The sequence below is a fragment of the Ascochyta rabiei genome, chromosome 4, assembly GCF_004011695.2.
Source record: "Ascochyta rabiei chromosome 4, complete sequence".
Classification (NCBI taxonomy): Eukaryota; Fungi; Ascomycota; class Dothideomycetes; order Pleosporales; family Didymellaceae; genus Ascochyta; species Ascochyta rabiei.
This window is the reverse complement of record NC_082408.1, coordinates 446,455-466,099: the sequence shown is the minus strand read 5'-3', so window position 1 is coordinate 466,099 and position 19,645 is coordinate 446,455. Positions and strand designations below refer to the sequence as shown.

At 57.2% G+C, this 19,645-nt stretch overlaps 5 protein-coding genes across 5 annotated transcripts, besides 9 other annotated features; 3 read left to right on the top strand and 2 right to left on the bottom strand.

Annotated features, from left to right (window-relative positions):
- Window positions 1–922: 922 nt before the first annotated feature.
- Window positions 923–2,095, top strand: EKO05_0002567 (uncharacterized protein; the record flags this gene model as incomplete). Its single annotated transcript, XM_038945079.1, has 1 exon — window positions 923–2,095. The coding sequence occupies one exon, from the start codon at window positions 923–925 to the stop codon at window positions 2,093–2,095; it is 1,173 nt and encodes a 390-aa protein (XP_038801165.1).
- Window positions 2,096–2,996: 901 nt separating this feature from the next.
- EKO05_0002566 (uncharacterized protein) lies at window positions 2,997–5,801 on the top strand (the record flags this gene model as incomplete). The annotated part of the gene is made up of 1 exon (XM_038938050.2): window positions 2,997–5,801. The coding sequence occupies one exon, from the start codon at window positions 2,997–2,999 to the stop codon at window positions 5,799–5,801; it is 2,805 nt and encodes a 934-aa protein (XP_038801164.2).
- Window positions 5,653–5,698: a tandem repeat.
- A 442-nt stretch (window positions 5,802–6,243) lies between the features above and the next one.
- Window positions 6,244–6,282: a tandem repeat.
- Window positions 6,283–8,263: 1,981 nt separating this feature from the next.
- Window positions 8,264–8,289: a tandem repeat.
- Window positions 8,290–8,311: 22 nt separating this feature from the next.
- EKO05_0002565 (Translation factor pelota) lies at window positions 8,312–9,581 on the bottom strand (the record flags this gene model as incomplete). The annotated part of the gene is made up of 2 exons (XM_038937866.1): window positions 8,312–9,451; window positions 9,501–9,581. The coding sequence occupies 2 exons, from the start codon at window positions 9,579–9,581 to the stop codon at window positions 8,312–8,314; spliced, it is 1,221 nt and encodes a 406-aa protein (XP_038801163.1).
- Window positions 8,324–8,381: a tandem repeat.
- A 1,666-nt stretch (window positions 9,582–11,247) lies between the features above and the next one.
- On the bottom strand, window positions 11,248–13,449 carry EKO05_0002564 (uncharacterized protein; the record flags this gene model as incomplete). Its single annotated transcript, XM_038937887.1, has 2 exons — window positions 11,248–13,075; window positions 13,133–13,449. 2 exons carry the CDS (start codon window positions 13,447–13,449, stop codon window positions 11,248–11,250), a joined length of 2,145 nt encoding a protein of 714 aa, XP_038801162.1.
- Window positions 13,450–13,647: 198 nt separating this feature from the next.
- Window positions 13,648–13,683: a tandem repeat.
- Window positions 13,684–13,693: 10 nt separating this feature from the next.
- Window positions 13,694–13,721: a tandem repeat.
- A 396-nt stretch (window positions 13,722–14,117) lies between these two features.
- Window positions 14,118–14,198: a tandem repeat.
- Window positions 14,199–14,224: 26 nt separating this feature from the next.
- Window positions 14,225–14,262: a tandem repeat.
- A 308-nt stretch (window positions 14,263–14,570) lies between these two features.
- Window positions 14,571–14,597: a tandem repeat.
- A 1,729-nt stretch (window positions 14,598–16,326) lies between these two features.
- EKO05_0002563 (Phenylalanine--tRNA ligase) lies at window positions 16,327–18,200 on the top strand (the record flags this gene model as incomplete). The annotated part of the gene is made up of 6 exons (XM_038938184.1): window positions 16,327–16,641; window positions 16,698–17,155; window positions 17,205–17,482; window positions 17,531–17,752; window positions 17,808–17,893; window positions 17,946–18,200. The coding sequence occupies 6 exons, from the start codon at window positions 16,327–16,329 to the stop codon at window positions 18,198–18,200; spliced, it is 1,614 nt and encodes a 537-aa protein (XP_038801161.1).
- Between the last annotated feature and the right edge of the window lie 1,445 nt (window positions 18,201–19,645).

Below are 19,645 nucleotides of genomic sequence, written 5' to 3'. Positions count from 1 at the left end.
GAACCGAACAAAGTAGGCAAACGTGGTAAGTGGAGGCTCGGAGTTGGAAAAGTCCAGATGGTCGGAAGATTGACTTTCAGGACAGCGGCGCACCATGCGACCTGGATCTGAACACAGGATTCGATGAAGGATCGCGAGGCTGCACACATGCATGCGCTGAACGACTTCGGGTAACGTTAGGCGGAGATGGAAAGCAGATGAGTAGTGATCGGCGTGAGACCGGTCTAATCATGGGTTGTCGACGGCTTCATCGCGGCTATGCTGACGTCCTTCACAGTCGCTCGTGGCGAAAAACATGCACCATGTTCGTTGACGCAGACTGTAGGGCTCATGGGCTTGTAAGCGGGCCTGTTGGTATTCGAGAAGTGTGTTGTCCGAGGAAGAAGCGTCGAGTAGTGTGTTGTCCGAGGAAGCGTCGAGTAGCGCGTGTCCAACGGTCCCACGCCGGCCCGCCTTAGTCGACGAGCCGCACCAATTCTCCGACATCACGACAGCATCGCACCGTTCCAAATAGCCACCAGTGCTTGTTCCATGCCTTCGCATAGATCGACCTCCTTGCGTGGTCAGACCGACTGCACGCTTCTCGAATGTCGCTCAAGCTCGGAGAACGTCCACGGACGCTCTACTGCCGAACTGCACCTGCATGAGCTTTGATGGACTTGACGTCTCCCGTCTCAGACCTTGTACTGATTTGCAGCTAGTGCTCAAGTTGTCTGATGATATCCTAGTAGATAATGAAAGCGACGAGGAGCTGCGATCGCTATCCGCTCCGGCCGCTCCAAGGAGCAGCATCCATGTCTCGAGCAATCTCCCATCTTAATTACCTTGGTTTCCGCGACCCAGCTTTCTAGGCCATGGCTCGTCCGGTCATTTTTCCACTGCATCTGCTTGGTTCCTGCAGTAATTGCCCTCGTTGCTAACAATGTTCTCGCTTACCCGCTGTCGAAGAGCATCAGCGCCCCGCGTTGGAGAGCGCATGCGCTTCGCTGAACTACCTGATGACATCCTCATCCTCATTCTCTCAGCATGCCATGTCGACGATCTCCTTACTCTGCGACAGACAAGCAGGAGGGCGAGAAGCCTCATCTCAGAATACACCAACACAATCGCGCCGTCCGTTGCACGCACTACATTCCCTCAAAATCACAATCTGCTGGCTCACAGACCTCTGCGGTATACAGTTCAATGGCTTGAAGACCTGATACCACGGCAACTCGCTGCAATCCTAGTGGACCGTCACCGCATCGCACACGACTTCACACAACAACGTTATGGAATCCCCGCCGAGGACACCTACGGCGATGAACTTCGAGCTCGGATCGCAAACGGCTGGCGCGTCTTGCGCAGACTAGCAGATATAGCTAAGACGGTTCACAGTTCAAGTGCGCCAGACACATGGTGGCCTGCCAGCGAATTCAGCCTCCGACTGATGTGTCCTTCGCGCAAACTCGAACAAAGTCGACAGAAAGAAGACGCGATCCTCAAGCGGCGACTGGCGTATATCGAATCGATACCACTTCAAGACGCGAAGGACTACAAACTCATGTTCATGCTCCTGTCGTCGTCGTTCAGAACGTCGATATCAAACATTGGCGAGGATCACAAGCCCTGGGTGTTCGACTGGGGCAGCGGCATCGATGGACAAAGGCTGTTTCGCAAGGGCAATTCTTGGCTATCATGGTTCGTTCTGGCCGAAGGTCCCGACCTCTTCTGGAAACAGTGGTGGACCCTGCCACACAACTCTCCGAGCGCAAGGCATTACATCCGCGATCGCGCCGTCGACGTGTGGGCAAGGACTCCTCGCAGGCTGGCAGATCACCAGCGAGATCATGCCCGCAAGATCCAAGAGGCTGTTAACAACAGCGCCGACGTGTGTACAGATTTTGTCTCTGTCAACCCAATACCGTATTTCACGCAGTATGCGGAATGTCGACTAGCGAGATGGAAGGGTGGCATGCTACCAGCGAAGGAGACAATGTCCCATGTGCCATTTCACGTCGAGTTTCGCTGTCCCGAAGAGTTGGTGCAGCAGCACAAGTTGTTTTTGCAAGGAAAGCAAGCTGCAAACACCAAACATGTCGAGGCAAGAGGATGAAGCTCAGCAGGCACATTTCGAGCATGCCCAACCTCGATTCTGAACCAACGGCAGTTCTTGAGAGCATTCTCCCACCGGCTCAGACTAGCAGGTCGTGCACGTTCGTCGGAGGCCCCGACACGTGCCTCGGCAGCTTGACAAGCTACGCATCGGGTCCGACCACTAGCGCAGCCTTGCATTACTGCAAGCCACCGTGGAAATTGGGAGGAGGATAGTCGCAGCGCCAGTGCAGCTTGTCACCCTGAAGCGTGTTGTATTGCCGGGTGGGAGGTCTCCCCCTCTTTCAACCTCGCGCAGCTCTGTTTCGAACACAACAGGGGCCCAACGCCTCCGACTCGGAGCAGTGGCGGCAATAAGACAGCTCTCCGCGCAAGAGAGCAAGACACAAAGAAGCTCTCTGGAAGCCATAACAGGCCCGACCGCGCAGCATGCAGTAAATAACAGCTCCTTTACTCATACGAGGTGCCGAAGCATGCAGAAAATAACAGCTCCTTTACTCATACGAGGTACCGAAGCATGCAGAAAATAACAGCTCCTTTACTCATACGAGGTGCCCAGGGCATGCGTGATTACATGTGCTATATATAGCCACACAAAGTGTGGGGATGCACGCCGCTGCGAGACTAGTGGGAAAGCGATCCAAGGCGTGTCGAACCCGCGGTACCATCGTATCCACACCAAACCACGATAGCCTCATTCCGTGTTCCGTGTTCGGTGTTCGGTGGAGGTTCCTCTTGCTATGCGTCTTCGCCCTCTCCCAGACAGCTGAAAGCAAAGCGCCCAGACATGTCCCATGGAGTCTCTGCTCTCTCGCACCTCCTCGAATGCGTATGACGAACGACCGACGACACAAACACGACTGAGACGATAGAGACGGTGCTGGACTGTACGCGTGCAGAGGATGGGGGGCAGGAGGAGTCCACAGGACGACACAGGACACGAGCCAGGTCACGGGGGAAAGGAGGTCACATTCGCCGACGATGAAGGCGCTCTGAGCTCGGATTCCAGCGTGGAGGCTGCCAATACACAGCCCGCAGCGTCTTCCATCGACAACGCAACCATGTCGTCGTCGGCGATATCGCAGTCGGGCTATTCGACTGCCATGACGTCGGCCATGACGGACGACGACCGCGGTCCCACCGCCTTGTCGAGTTCCACAGCCACCACGTCGCACGCACATCCCAGTCTCACGCTCCTCCAACTCGTGTCCAACTCGGCGTCGTCTTCCGCGCTGCCGGACAGTTTCGACTTCAACGTATCGCGCAAGGGGAAATACGTCGCCGTGTACTCTGCGTCCAACATCTGGCTGATCCAGACGGTGCAGCTGCCGCGACTGTTCGCCCGCACCCTGCAAGTCAAGCGCAAGCCCATTGCCATCGACATCACCGAGGATGGCTTCTTGCTTGCAGTTCTATCACGGCCGTCCCAAGTCGATTTGTACGAGGTCCATGGCGAGCAGGGCGGGCAAATCAAGATGCGAAGAACGGTACAGCTGGTGCACGAGGCCAGCTCTCTTGTTGTTTCGCCCGACGCGCGCATCCTGATCACTGGCAACAAGTTCGGCATCGAGGTCGTTGCTGTCTTTCCAGATGCGCCTGTGACTGCGAGACGCACGCTTTCTGGCCCTGCAGGCGATGCGCTGGAATTTTCAGACGACGGACGCACGCTGCTCATCACAGGATATGCGCGTAAATCAGACAGCTCTGCCTTGTTTGTTCTACCAGGCCTCTACGACGGTCCACTTGACGAGGAGGGTGCACCGATCCCGCAGGCCCCAGAAGTTGTCTGGACAGGTTCGGTGCTTTTCCCCGAGACTGCCAGGATAGCACGCCAGGCCACCCTGCTTCCAGATGCGGATACGGGCACGTTCAACGAGTTGTTCGCCTTCAACGCCGAAGAGGACTCATGGGGCATCTACGACATCGCGTGTCAGCGCTTCACGCAGAGGAAGATGTTTCTGCCGGACCACCAGCGTTGGACGCGCTCCGAGTTCGTCGACGACGCTATGCCAGCTGTCTCGCCAAACGCTGATCTTGCAGCTGTCGCTCTGCGAATGCGTGGTACCACCAACATCTGGGTCTACGAAGTGCCTGGATGGGAGTACAAACCGAGTGAGAAAAACAAAGGTCAGGCGCCCATTCAGCCCTGCTTTTGTATTCCCATACCGAAGCTTGGTGTTGGTGCTTATCAGGAAATTTGCGTGTTGCGGTGGGTCAAGGTTGGCAGCACCATACAGCGGCTCATCGCAGTAGGAAACTCGAGCATCGTGCCAACAGAGAGCGATGTACCCGATGTGGCAATGGGCTCCAAGGGTGTCATCATTGTGCTTGACTTCGACAAGACCAAGCCTGCTGATGGTGCTGTGCCGGTCGTCTCGAGAACGGAGTATGATTTGGACCCGCTGTGCCCCGGCGAAGTGCTGCCCGAGGGCTCCATCGACTTCAATCAGGAAGTCGAGCTCATGAGAACGAGGACCCTGGCACAGCGCAGGGCGCAGGATCGTGCGGGTGGTGCACGGCGAAGCTCGAGAAGTGGTGCTTCATCGATTCAGCGCTCACGTACAACAACCGACCAGGTCACCATATCCAGGCCACCACCCATGGCAGACGAAGAAGAGTTGACTGCGGAAGAAGCTCAGGCTGCCTTTGAGATGCCATACGACAACCAACAGCCAAGGTCGCAGATGTCCCTGGCGAGAGCTGCGACTGTGGCAGCCGTTTCCCCTGCAAATCGCCGACACCTGCGAGCGCTGCCCTTCCGTCCGCTTGATTATCATCGCGCTGACGGTTCTGGTCAACGAGAGATACCCCACGAGAGCGATGCCGACAACTGGGTTCCGCCTCCGCCGGCGTACACGGCGAAGGCCGAGGAGGCTGCCAGTGTTAGTCTGAGCCACCCGACTCCTCCACTATCAGCAGGTCGATCAAGTCGGGCTTCGATTTCGAGATCAGGCGTGCCTCCTGTGCCTCCGCTTCCTACCATGTCCGCGACGGTGAACCCCTCACAGCTTTCGTCAACAGGACCCTATCAGAATCGAGGCCAGTCTTTCTCGTCCACAGATCTGTCGATACGGCGACCGTCGCTCATTCACCCTACTACGTACCCCAGTCCATTATCGTCCGATTCGATACGAAGACGTGGATCCGCAGCTCACTCTCCACCACATACCCACATGTCCCCTCACCCACCAAGCTCAACGGCACTCCCAATACGACGCCCCTCAATGCTGGCCCGTCGCGCAGTGGAAAGCACAAATGACATCCGTCCACCGCCCGCCCTCGACCCAGACTTCCACCGTCGCGGCTCCGCACCCGGCGCACCCCTCGCCGCGCCTGTTCAGCGCCGCCCCGTCCCCTCATCGCAGGATCGGCCTCTCCCTCCCAACCCCCCTCTCAACCCCACCAGCACACCGGTCCCGCGCCATCCCGCATCACCGCCAGCCCACGACCATGCGATGCGCAACATGCTTCCGCGCCTCGTGTCTCCCGCCACAGTACCGCAGGGCAGCTACGGCCCCCCGATGAGCGCCCCGCCAAGAACTGACGCGTATCTGACGGCGCAGACGCAGATGCACGGGCAAATGCAAGCACAGGCGCAGAGCGCGGCGCCGCGGTTAAGTGGGCGAACAGGGATCAGGGAGTCCAGCGGTGCGAAGAAGAAAGAGGAAGGCAAGGGAAGGAAGAGACTAGGTTGTGCGATTATGTGAGGAGAGTGATTTTTCCCCATGTGTTTGCTGCGATATATACCCATTGGCGTTCTCTTGGAGGTTTCCTACTCGTTTCAATGCACAGCTGGGTGTGCAGACATGTTTTGTTCTGAGCTCTGCTTTCCCGTCTTGCTTCCCGCGAGTCGTTTGTCTTCTTTTGGTTCGTGGATACGCTACTTCCATTCCACCAGGTCCATGCCGTCCGTCCACATAACCAACACAACAGCACTAGGCCACGATTCTGCCCTGTCTACATGCGCCGTCTCTTTAAATAGCAGATGACTACGTTTAGACACGCAGAGGGAAAGGATGAGGGCTAGCTTACTGCACCGCTGCTGGGAATGGTGCTGTGAGGATGGAGATGCACCTCCCACCCCCATTCACATCTGTCTGGCAATGAATGTCCTTTGGGAGGCTTGTGTAGCATTTTCTAGATGAGAATTCAATTGAATTAATCAATCCATCAATCCATCAATCCATCCAGTGCGTATCGTCTTGCATACAATCTCCAGTACACAACCCCACAGCCTTCTTCTCACCCCCCCAGAATCGCCGCATCCGCTTCGAGATCCATTCCGCCAAGTCTCAAAACATCCCGACTTCCCCCACGCAGCCACGCGACCAGGAATTCCGTTGTTCGAAACGCTATCGCCTTGGACTTGTGAGTGATTAAGAGACTGTCCTAGGTGTGAGCATGTAGCTGTGGTGAAGTTGCAGTAAAGGTGTGCTGCTAGGCTAGGAGTTTTAATATTAGGTTTAAGCTAAGGTTTAAGCTAAGGTTTAAGCTAAAGCTAGAGCAGGCAGGCTTTAAGAGGAGTAAAGGCAGGGGAGAGGAGGGAGGAGGTTAAAAGTAATTATAACTAGGATAGTGCGTGTTGCAGGATAGAGAGTGTACAAGCTTAAAGTATAAGGCTCTACTTATATAAAGTTAGGTACCTAGATATTAGTTAGCTGCGCAACTAGAAATTCTGTTGTTTGAAACGCTATTACCTTAGACTTGTAAGTAATTAAGACTGTCCTAAGGTATGAGCATATAGCTGCGGTGAAGTTGCGGTAAGGGTGTGCTGCTAGGTAAGGAGTTTTACTATTAGGTTTAAGCTAAGGTTTAAGCTAAAGCTAGGGTAGGCTGGCTTTAAGAGGAGTAAAGGCAGGGGAGAGGAGGGAGGAGGTTAAAAGTAATTGTGACTAGGACTGTGCGTGTTGCAGGATAGAGAGTGTACAAGCTCAAAGTGTGAGGCTCTGCTTGCGTGAAGTTGGGTACCTGGATATCGGTGGTTTAGACGCTGCTTGTGCTTTAGTAATTCCTTGCTTATAGTTATAGGCTTGTGCAGATCACTTGTCACAGCTCTATCCCACTCGTTGCTTGTCCGTCTCGTTGTGTCTGCCCTTGCTGTCCCTGCTGTGGCTAGGTTTGCGGTCGGACGACTGGCAGTGACGTTTTCATTGCTCCTACAGGATTCAACGGCCGCTCTCTTTGCTTGTCCGTCTGGTTGTGCGTCTCGTTGTCTGTCTGCATTCGCTGTTCCCGCGTGGCTGGATTTGCGGTCTGGAGAATGGCATCGACGTGTTCAGTGCAGTGGTGTGGGTCTTGTGTATACGTGCTGTAGTGAAGAGTCCTTGCTCCTACAAGCTAGTGCTGCTGAGTACGTGGGTTGAGGTCATTGCAGCAGGAGGGTGAGCTGGCCATCGTGAGCGAGGAAGCCTGAGTTGAGCATTGGGCGTCGGTGAAGGTGAAGGTGAGGATGTAGTCACGCTGCTCAGTGGGTGACGATGAAGTGATGGCAGTGGCTTGGAGAGGCTTGTGGCTGCAGTGGTCGGCGTGGAGAGTGAGGCCTGCAGCGGTAGGAGGAGCAAGGCGACTGAGATGTGCCCTGGGTCCTGACGGCATGGCCTGGCGGGTTCGACATCGTGCTCCTGCCCGCCAGGATGAGTCGCCAGGATTTTTTGCTTGACAGCATTTTATGCAGAATAGGACTTTTTGCTCGATAGAATTTCTTGCTTAACATAATCGCTTCGCTTACTAGGATTCGTTTTACTTACCATGATTCCTCACCAGCTAGGGTATCCCTACTTACAGAGGGTTTCCTACCTACTAGGACTTTCTACCTACTAGGACTTTTTACTCACTAGGATTGATGACACTCACTAGGATCTCGCGCCCGTCAGGAATACCTCGCCAGGATTCATTTCACCCGCCAAGATATCTTGCTCGACAGGATCTCTAGACAGGATCCCCCACCAGGATCCCTCACCAGGATCCCTTCCTCCTACCAGCACTCGCACACCAGCCAGAACCCACCGCCCGGTAGGGTTTGTTCTTGCCCACCATGATCACCGACTGTCGCCAGGGGTTTTTTTTTGGGGGGGTTTTACGCCCGGCGCTATTCACGCCGAAGCCTATCTCCCTCGCGGTTCTACGCGTCACTGAGATGCGAGATATCAGCAGGTGCGGCAATGGTAACGTGTGTGTGTGTGTGTGTGTGTGTGTTGGGTATCTTCTAGCCGCCTGTCTAAATGACCATCTCGCCCTCTCCCTCGCCGCCGTGCTCGACGTCGTCGCCCTCCTCGTCCAGGTCTTCGAGCGGGTAGGTCAGAATCGCCGCCACGCCACCCAGGCCCTCGAGTCGCTTCCCGCTCTCGTGCAGGGAGCTCAGCACCCGCACCTCGCCGCCCTCGACGTCCCGCACGCGGTCTACCAGCGTCACCCACCGCCGCCGCTGCTTCACGTTCTGCGCCCGGAATAGGCTGTTGCTGATCATCAGGACGCCGCCGCCTCGCCCCACTGCACCCTTGTCTACGGCGCGTTCGACCTCGCGGGGGCCGTACCATGCGCGGCCGTCGTCGAGGCGCATGAGTGTGAGGAACTTGTCCATGAGAGCGGTTTCGCGGGCGTACTTTGTGTCGGAGAGCTTTGTCGTTATGGCGGGGGACGAGAGGATCTCGTTGAGGCTGTGGATGTGTGCGGAGGAGCTGTGTGCGACGACGATCGAGGGCATGAGCGCCATGAGTGGTTTGTTGGTTGTGCGTGTTGCTTCGGTCCTGATGTAGGCGAGGAACGCGTTGGCGACGAAGCCTGGGCTCGCGAGCAGCAAGGGTAATGTCTTGCCCTGTGTAGCTGTGGCAGCGGGGAGGTCGATTTGTCGCAGCAGTGTGGAGAGAGTCGTGGCAAAGAACTTGTCCATGCCCTTTGTGTGGCCGTCGACGCCGCCTTTGCGCTTTCGCGGCACTCCGACCTCGATGCGTTGGCGCAGGATGGTCTGGTGCTCGGTGATGATGCAAATATTGGCGGTGCCCTCGCCGAGGACGACAGCCCAGAGTTCTGCGCGGCGCTCAGTCTCGGACGCCTCCTTCAGCATCTCCAGAGCCACGCTGTCCCACCCATCGGCCTTTTCCAGCGTGAATTTGCGGTTGAGCTCGAGATCGAGCGTGTGGTGCTGCCCCATCTTGACATGCTCGTTCTCCGATGCAACTTTCCCGGAGACGTGCAGCTGCCCAGAGCCGATGTCGAAGTCGGTGGACGTGACGGCGATGGTGAGGTCGAGGGCTATGCGCTGCGAGGACACGGAGCCTGCGTCTGACGTCTTCGACACGCGGCGTACTGCCTTTGCGCGGATGCGGTCATGTTCCTGGATGAGGTTGTATGCGTGCCACTGCACACAGTCAGCATTTGAGTTTGACAAGTGTGTAAAGCAGTGGTACCATGTCCTCTGGCTCTTCTGGCAACAGCGTCACGAAGCCAGACCCCGTCTTCTGGTCGATCTGCGACTTGAGCAACTGCATGGTGAGCACTGGTGGTGTTTCTTTAATCGTTGGACACGCGTGGAGTGCTGCGAAAATGCTGGCGAGGTACGCAGTAGCTATTGTTAATCAAAGGACGATGACGCACTGGAGGGGCATTTCCACCCCTGTCACGCTCGCTAAATGTAAGCTTAATCGCATTAAGCTCGCGACTTGCACGTCCTGGATAGTGTTTACAGTAACCCAGCGATGAGAGGGGATCTTGATTCGGATCACAAATGGGGTGTCTGGTAGGACTCGTGGCCTCACAGTAACCTAGCGACGAAAGACACTGTCGATGCTAACGTGAAAGCGAATGCTTGGTACGATTTGCGGCCTCACAGCAACCCAGATGATGGCAACACGAATAGAAAACAGGGTATCTGCCAGGATCCACGTACCTGCAGTAGTGACCCAGCGACAAGACACGATTCCGATGCTACAGGGGGCATGGATGTGTTGTAGGATTCGTGGCCTCGCTAGTATGGCCGCCGCGAAGTACGCGCCGTGTTGGTTTCGCTGCGGCGTGGTCGAGGCCGTGACAGCGGGGCGCGAGTATGCGTGGCAGGCCGGAGCGAGGTGGACGGCGGCATGGCCGCAGCTGGAGAGTGCGCTGTGTTACTCCGTGGTTGAGTGTGGAAAGGGAGAGATTCCCAGAGAGGAGCCATGTATAGATACCAAGGCAGTCAGTGTAACTCCATGGGTGCAGACGTGTAGAGTGGGTGTGGATGTGGACATGTGTCGTGGACGACCGTTGTATTGACCCAGGAAGGTGGGCGGAGCGTTGATGTCGATAACCATGTCCATGTCCTGTAACGTGACGACGAGGAGCTAGCTCGTGAGAACCATGTGTCTGGAGTGGTGCGGGTGCCCGGTACCGGACCTGCTGGCGAGATGGTCGTCAACGAGGCTGGCTGTGGGTTCAGTCCGGGAAGAGCGTATTGGGAGGCCGCCAGGAGGAGGAATGGTCACGTGGGTGCCATCTGTCGAGGGTTGTGGAGAAGAGCAGTGTGGCCCACGGCGACTGTGAGCGTTTTGCTCACAGAAGAGGATGATCTGTGACCGGTTCAGGTATCAAGGACCATGCTGCGCGTGACGCAAGGTGTTGTTCAAACGAAATCATGTGGAACAACCAGGCCATAGTGATCATGTCAATTGATTCATAGTCTACAACCATCCAATCTCGACCAGCGCGTTGCGATTCAGTTGAGAACGAAACCGCAGCGAGTGCCGGCTTCTCGTCATCTACACATGTCAACCGTACGCCAGCCACGGCCAGCCCTCAGCTTTCAGCTCCAAGCCCAACATCTCGCAATCAATCCAAACAAAGCAATGGATGGCTCCCATCCAAAAACGCACCGATTCTAAAGGAACGGGAATGCCAGATGCGGCTAATTAGACCTCCAACTTTTGATGTGTGATACGAGGTACGCGCGCGGTGGGAAGGTATAAAGAAAGCGACAATCGGCTAGATGAAAAGTGTACAGTGCCGAGAAAATAGATATCTGATCGTTGCGAGTACGCCGTGAACGCCGCCCAATGTGAAAGCGTCTGTCGAGAGATGTGACAGCGCTGTGGTGTCGCAAAAGCCCAAGGCAAGCGAAGCTGCGCAAAGAAGGGGACGGAAGAAAAGCGCGGATTAAATGGATGGTTCGGAGAAGCGTAAAGATCATTCGGAGCCCTTTTCGTACTTGACGGGGTGGAACAGCGCAGGACGCATGCACAACCGACCCGTGTTGGCCTCTTCCTCGGCCGGGCCGCCCTTGTCGTTTTCGCGCGAGCCGAGCCACCTCCTCCACCACTCGGAGGAAAAGCCAGCGTTGTAGTAAAAGCTGTTGCCCAGCTGGTTGTGCTCGCCCCAGCCGAAAACACTGTCGGTTGGCTTGGGGGGCTTGTTGTATGTGCCGTCGAGCGCCTCGAGCGGCCAGTTGTGGTCAAAGTACACGGGGTGGTTGGCGTAGACAGCCTTCAGTCCGTGGTGGAAGGCGACTGTGGGCGGCCACATCTCGGGGAACATGTGGTGCTTCATCAGGTAGGTTTCGCGGTGCATGAGATCCAAAAGTCGCTTCGAGAGGCGCGCGACCGTGATGATGGCGCATCGTCGCGGGGGTTCAGGGAGCTCCAGATCGTAGCCGGTCACATCGTCGCGGAACACCCAGTTGGTCTTGGCCGGGTCGAAGATGGGGTTGAAGGTGATGATGTCGGCTTCCTCGCCAACGCCCCACTCGTAGTCGTCCTGGAGATAGGACCTCGGGGGTTCGGTCTCCGGGGGGCTGGGAAGCATGCCGGTGTTCTCGAACTTGGGGGGACCCCAGACGGGCTTCTCGTCGCTGTTGTACAGCTCCTCCTCGACCATCTCGGTAAAGTTCTTCCACGAGCCGTGCAGGTCAGGGATGTAGTAGCGAGAAGAGCGCTCCCACAGGCCCTTGCGCGGCTGTCGCTTGGCGAACTCGCCAATCTTGGTGTTGAACTCGTAGTAGTGGCCCGTGAGACGGAGATCCATCTCCCAGTTCCAGTAGAAGTCGTACTCGGGGCGGGCCTGGGAGAACCACTGCAGAGCAAAGTGTGCGCTGCGGTAGACGGAGTGGACAGGGGCCTTTGCGTGGTTGTAGACGTTGTTGGGGAAGGGCTCCGGGTAGTACATCTGCATCTGGGCGCCAGACCACAGGGTGGCCATGCCCCAGAACTCCTTGGGCAGGTTGTCTTCGATGACCTTTTGGTAGATCTCCTCCGAGGACCAGATGGGGATGCTGTCGTCCTTGACGTGGATGAGGAAGTGCACGTCGTACTCGCCGCCGGACTTGAGGGCGAGCTCGTTGATCATGGCACGAAGACTGAGGATCTGGTAGTCGCTGTACTTGTAGCCGGTCCAGGTGCGGAGAATGTAGGCATGGCGAGGCACCTTCTTCTTGGCGGGGCCGGCAGGCTCGGGCTCGGTGTTGTTCTTCTTGAAGCGGTGCATGTTCTTCTCGCGGCAGCGCTTCTGGGCGTCGGCCCATCTCACCTTCCGGTAGTCGACCTTCTTCTCCCAGCTCCAGATCTTGTCGGCGCCAGCCTTCTCGGACTTGGCCGACATGTCCAGGCCGCCCTCGTCGCGAGAGTAGGAGTAGCCGTAAGGGCCCAGACGGCCGAAGCGCTCAAAGCAGACCTTGTCGTTCATGCCGAGCTCCTCGTACGAGCCGAAGAAGGGGGCGGTGGCATTCTGGGGGATGCCTGGGTAGGCGTAGATGTCGGGCAGATGGACCTTTTCGTCTTGGTCGAGGTAGCAGGTCTCGACCTTGTCGTGGTCCTTGAGGTAGGCGTCCGAGTCGAAGGGGTAGGGGTTGAAGGGGACGGGGTCCATGGGGGGCTCCTTGTTGTCCTTGGACATGTGCGGCCACTTGGGCTTGATGTTGTCCTCTGGGTTGGGGCTCTGCGAGTACTTGACAAAGTCCTGCTCCGAGACCCAGTCGCCGTAGGGCACGAGGGTGCGGACGCCGTTCCAGAAGCCAGACAGTCTGCAAGGCGAGTGAGTCATGGGGTGATGGATGGGCGCGTGTGCATGGGGTGCTTACCGTGGGTAGTGCTCCCAGTGGTACTGTTTGCGCTCGTCGCCGCCGTGTTGCAGGTGCAGCTTGTGGCGGCGGTAGAGGCCGCCGGCCAGCATCGAGGCCAGGACGACGAGCGTCACCAGCAGGGTCAGGATGCGGGCGAGAGAGAAGCGGGGGCGCTGGACCTTGTTGGCCCACGAGGGCTGGCGGGCGCGGGTGCCCCATGCCTTTGTGTTGAAGAGCGGCACGGGCGAGACGGCGTGGGCGTCGGCGCCGGACAGCTTCTCGTAGTTGAAGCGTGTCCGGATGAACAGCTTGCCGGGGTTGAAGCGCGAGGCCATTGTGGGCGTGGGTGGACGGGGCTGTGGGCGAGGTGTCACCTGTGGGAGAGGGCGCCGGGTGGGCTTATTGCATGTGCGGCGGAGGCAATGCCCAGGGCCGGACGCTGGGGACAACGGGGGTCAGTGTCGGGGACGCAGCGGAGACGGAGGCGGGTGCGGGCGAAACGAGCGTGCAGTCCTGGGATGGGACGTAGGAGAGGGCAGCGTGCAGCGGGCGGCAGGCGGCGGGCGGCGTTGGGAATGAAGACGAGAGAGAGAGAGAGAGAGACGAGGGCTTAGGGGTTTTCCGCGTGCAGCCTCGAGAGAAGCTCGCGCCTTCCGTGGACCGCACTAGACCAGCGACGGCCGCGCTGCCTGCCACCTGCAGGTCCGGACAGCGCTGGCCCACCTACCTACGCCAGTACGCCTACCGGTCGACAGCACGGTGGGCTGCACGCACAGTCGCACTGCTCGCACTGGCCCGCCGAGTCGCTGGCCATGGACAGCGTCTGTCGCCAAGCTGCTGGACAGTGGACACGCGGTTCTTTGCTCTGGCGCTGGTGCACGCCGCCGAGGATGAGGACGATAATGGCACCCCCCAGCAAATCACACGGCCCCCAGCTATCGTCCCCTCGTCCCCTCGTCCCAAGCAGCCCCCCGCCACCTGCACACCACATCGCATGTATTGTTAGCACATGGCACATGGTACATGGCACTGCCACCTAGCACATAGCACATAGCACATAGAACACCGCATATCGACAAGTACAGTACCGCGCGGCCTCCTTCTCAACAACGCTGCCCGCTGCTCGCTGCCCGCTGCCCGCTGGCCGCGCACTCCTGACGTCGTCGAGCCACGGCTGCCCGTCTGCTCCACGCCGTGAGAGCGTCAAGACTCAAGAGCAGCGCCCTGTCCCCCCTGGCTGCTGGTCTCCATTTCGCCGCCGCCCCCTGGCTCGTTCGCTGCCAAAGCCGTCCCCTCGGCGCCCGCTGATTCGCTGGCGCTCGCTGACAGAGACGCGTACGCGGCCCTGCCAGGGGTGGCGAGCCAATCCGCGCCCTCGGACACGGCTCCACTGCCAATACCACCGTGTCTACACCGAGGCATATCATCGGCGGCCCATTCCGGCTGGGAGCTCTACGGGTAGGGTAGGGTAGGGTAGGGTAGGTATGCTGAGGGATGCGTTTCTCGTCCACTCTCGTGCACTGCTCGCTCATTTGTCTGGCAGTTTGCTCATTTGTCTGGCAGTTTGCTCATTTGTCTGGCAGCTCGCTCATTTGCCTGACAGCTCGCTCATCCGTCTTGCAGCTCGCTCATCCGTCTTGCAGCTCGCTCATCCGTCTTGCAGCTCGCTCATCCGTCTTGCAGCTCGCTCATCCGTCTTGCAGCTCGCTCATCCGTCTTGCAGCTCGCTCATCCGTCTTGCAGCTCGCTCATCCGTCTTGCAGCTCGCTCATCCGTCTTGCAGCTCGCTCATCCGTCTTGCAGCTCGCTCATCCGTCTTGCAGCTCGCTCATTCGTCTCGCAGCTCGCTCATTCGCCTGGCAGCGTCTGGCAGCTTTGAGCTGACGCTGCTGCACGCCTCTCACGGCCATGATCGCTGCCTCGTTTCTGACAACGCCGGACATGGCTGTTTCGCACGCTCACTAACCTCGACACTCCACAGCTGCATCACCTGCTCCACTTCCAAGTACTGACTCGCTTCACGTGCGGCTCTGCCGGCTCTGCTCGCCGTTACCAAGGTTGCAACCATGTTCGGACTTTGGTAACAAGGCGTCGTCAGCCCTGTCAATGTGGTCGTGGATGGTCTCCATCGTCCATCTTCACGTTCAGACCGCGCTAGCTAGCTAGCCACGCCATCTCAGAGCATGCACAACGGAACGACCAAGCACCATCAAGCAACCATCAGGCGCATCTCCATCCTACGAGCCATAAGCCCAAGTCTTGCTACAGTTCAAGCGTCTAATCCACACTCACATCAGGAGCAACAAGCTCAGCCCACATGCCCCCCAAGCCTGCACTTGGTTGCAACATGCAATGACCTCACTCCTGGCTACTGCTCATGTTCGGTTCGATATCAACAGATTCTTCAGCTTCGTCATGCCCTAGCGCCCAGACACGGAACTATTGGCGGCACTGGACATGGTGCGGCAGCAGACGGCTCTCCATGCGGTAAGACGGCGGTTGATGCCGCTTCCATGAAAAGAAATGGCTGGTAGAGAGCCTCTAGTTTTTTTCTTGCTTGCGCGCTTTCACGTGCACCCCGTGCGCTCACTGAACCCATCAGGGTAGGTCACTGAACCCATCAGGGTAGAATGGACCAGCTCTCTCGCAGACACACGTGATTCCTCGAGGCACCCAAAACATCTCCCATACCACATATCGGCGCAAACACACGTGATTCATCAGGGAAACCAAAACATCCCCCACACCACGTATCGGGGCAAACATGTGATTCATCAGGGAAACCAAAACATCCCCCACACCACGTATCGGGGCAAACACATGTGATTCATCGAGGCACCCAAAACATCTCTCATACCACTTATCGGCGCAAACGCTCTCTCTACTCACCTCGTTACCGTGCTTTGTCTGGCTCAAACGTGCACTGCTCAAAACAGTGAGAATAACTTCCAACCTGCTGTGGGCGTGGGAGCCATGCAATGCGAGCAGAAGGTGTAAATATGTACATACTGAGTTGCTGCACTGCAGGCTCGAGGTCAAGACATGCCTAGATGGCGGAGTGCACGCGAGTGCAGGAGCCAATCACCTCGCGTGCAGGTCCGCTCGGGCCTTCCAAATTTCCGTGTTCCTTCCACTTTCGACTCATAGCGCGCGACCCCACGTAGAGTCCATGGAAGCTCCCCACGCACGACACAGTCAAGGCACACATCGAAATGACAGGAACACGGGGCCCCGTGCCCGTACCGCTCGAGACTCAAGGTCGCAACCTCACCCAAGACGTCCTCGATCTCCTCGACACAAAGGAGACGCTCGCGAGCAATGAAGACTTCCCCGCCATACCGCAGCGCGACATCAAGGCAGCCCTCGACAGGCTCGCCAGCCGGTCCATGGTCGAATACAAGACGCTGGACAAAGAGCAGGTCGTCCTCACCCCGGAATCAGAAGGAATCGTCGCCAACGGGAGTCACGAGTTCAACGTCTGGAAGGCAGTGAAGGAGGCCGGCAAGATTGCGATCAAGGAATTGCCTGTGGGTAGCCTGTTCGGCGAGCGCACTTGGAGTTGAAGCTGATACCTGGGACACAGAACATCGTTGGCAAGGAGTCTGCCAGCGTAGGGCAGGGCAATGCTTTCAAGAACAAGTGGATCAAGAAGGACGGCACCGACCTCGTTCTCGTGGCCACAGAAGAGCCAAAGGACACTACGCAGGAACTCCTCAAGAGCATCCAAGAATCGCAGACGGTGTCAGACGCCAAGCAGCTCAACGAGCTGAAGAAGAAGAAGCTCGTCACCGTCACCAAGGTCATCACATACACAGTCACAAAGGGTCCAAAGTACGCAAAGGAGATGCCCGTCGAGCACACAGACTTGACCGCAGAACTGCTCACCACCGGCGCTTGGGAGACAGCAAACTTCAAGCCCTACAACTTCGCTGCGCTGGGCGCTCAACAGGACGCTGGCGCCTTACATCCCTTGATGAAGGTCAGGCAGGAATTCAGGAACATCTTCTTCTCGCAAGGCTTCGTCGAGATGCCTACTGCACAGTGAGCCATGCTTGTCCACTTTCACATATACCAGTCTAACCTTGTCAAGCTTTGTCGACTCTGGCTTCTGGAACTTCGATGCCCTCTTCGTACCGCAACAACACCCCGCCCGTGACATGCAGGACACCTTCTTCGTTTCCGATCCACCCACAGCCGACAAGCCGCGCGCAGACCCCGACAGCGAAGCACAGATGGACCAGATGGAGGCCAGCTCGCAACGTCTCTTCTCAACGGGCGACACGCGAAACAAGAAGCCCAGGGATTTCGAGAAGTACTGGAACGATGTCAAGAAAGTCCACGAGGAGGGTGCTTTCGGTTCGATAGGCTGTACGTTCGACTAGAAGTGTACATGGCATGTGCTAACCTGGGCCGCAGACCGCTACAAGTTCAAGGACGAGGAGACACTGCGTCTGGTCCTCCGCACACACACAACTGCCGTATCGACATGGGCACTCCACCGATTAGCGGAAGACCCCCGACCTGCACGCTACTTCTCCATCGACCGTGTCTTCCGTAACGAGACCGTTGACGCCACGCATTTGGCCGAGTTCCACCAGATCGAGGGTGTCATCGCAGATTTCGGCCTCACGCTGGGCGGTACGTTTCTTCCTCATTTCTGTGTACCTTTGTACCTTTTACTCACACCACACAGGCCTCCAGCGCTTCCTCGGTGACTTTTTCGCCAACATGGGTCTCGAGAACCTGCGCTTCAAGCCTGCCTACAACCCCTACACAGAGGTGCGTCTATCTAACACCAAGCCTCAAATCGCATGCGCTAACATCTGCATAGCCGAGTATGGAAATCTTCGGCTACCACAAGGGCCTGAAGCGATGGATTGAGATTGGAAACTCTGGCATGTTCAGACCTGAGATGCTGGAACCGATGGGTCTGCCCAAGGACATGCGCGTCTACGGCTTCGGTCTGTCTCTTGAGCGCCCCACGATGATGAAATACGGCGTCTCCAACATTCGCGAGCTGCTCGGGCACAAGGTAGATCTGAGCTGGATCAAGGAGCAACCAGCTGTTCGTTTCGATAAGGAGTAGACGGGGAACGATATATCGATGAAGCTGGGTACTGCAAGCACTTCGTTTCTGGCCGATGGTGGGACAACGCGAACAATGGACATGATAGAGATGGATCAAGCGCCACGTAGCCAAATCATCAAACGCCGAGGATCAAGCCTTTGACTCCATCTCAACTCAACTGCAGCACGCCCAATGACACAGCTGCTGCCTACTACAAGCCTTCGTCACGCAACAACACCCGTCCACCTACGAGAAGCCACACGAATCCCCCTTCATCCCATCTGTGTCCCTCCTCTCCTCGGCAACATGCCTTGTGCAGCTCCCTCCCGTCTGACCACCTGTCATTGCCCTGTCCACGCTTCTCGTCATTCTACACCTCCCTGTAGGCACCGGACCGCAGCTCTCTGTGTCTTGACCTACTACGGCCGTCAGAGCTCCCCGACTCACGCTTCAGACCTACTACAGTCGTCAGAGCTCCCCGACTCGCCCTCCAGACCCCACCAATCCCTCTGTGTTCTGGTCGTGGGGGGTGCTGCATTCTCTCTTCTGGATTTTGCATGTGCGAGATGTGCGGTTTTCTTCCGGGGACTCGGTGCTTGGAGCTTGACGTTCTGCTCGTGTTTGTATCTCATGGTGATGGGATCCATGGTCGTTTGGTTCCGCGCAGCTACAAGTGCGGGATTGCGATGGATACGGGTCCAGGCAAGATGCTTGGCGTGTGCTGCTTGTGACGCCAGATTTGTGTCCAAGAGACAGCCGTGTACATGTCTTCCCCCTTCTTCTCCTCTGCGTCCTGTTATCTCTTCTCCTCTGCGTCCTGTTATCTCTAGGTTTCTGAGACTCTTCGATCGCCCTGGTAACAGCCTTGCCACGTCTGCTTCTGGACTCTTTTTTTTTCCTTCCAAAGCTGATGCTCGGTTCCTCCAGCTGTCCTCAGTCCATTCATTGCCTTGAGTCGCAAATCTATATTCGTCTCCCCACTCTCTTCCACCGCCTCGTTCCTCGGTCGGCGCGCATCGTCCTTGGCTTATTTCACGCTCCGCACATACTCTTCCCACCTCTCCAGATCACTGTCTGCCACTTTCATGAGCTGCGATATCTCCGGTTCGGGTGTCCCTCCCTGACCCGCTGACCCTCGATTTCCTCCGGTTTGGATAGCGGTCCTCGCCAGACGGATGAATTGGTAGACTACATGCGTCTTCGCCAGTCCCGGAATTCAATGGCTTTGTGAAGCTGGTCAGCGTGGTGCATGAATCATATCGCGCGAAGAACGAACATTGCATCTACCCAGATTGAGTTTTGGTTCTTCGACATTCGGACAGTGTGTAAGGGCGGAGTGGACATTCTCCTGGTTATCGAAGCGGCACCCATAGAGTTTGGATCTTTTAGGGAAGCGTTCATAGTGGGGCCGGTGGGCTTCGATTACACGAGGACACACTTGCCCGGGAGTCCAGGGAGGCCCT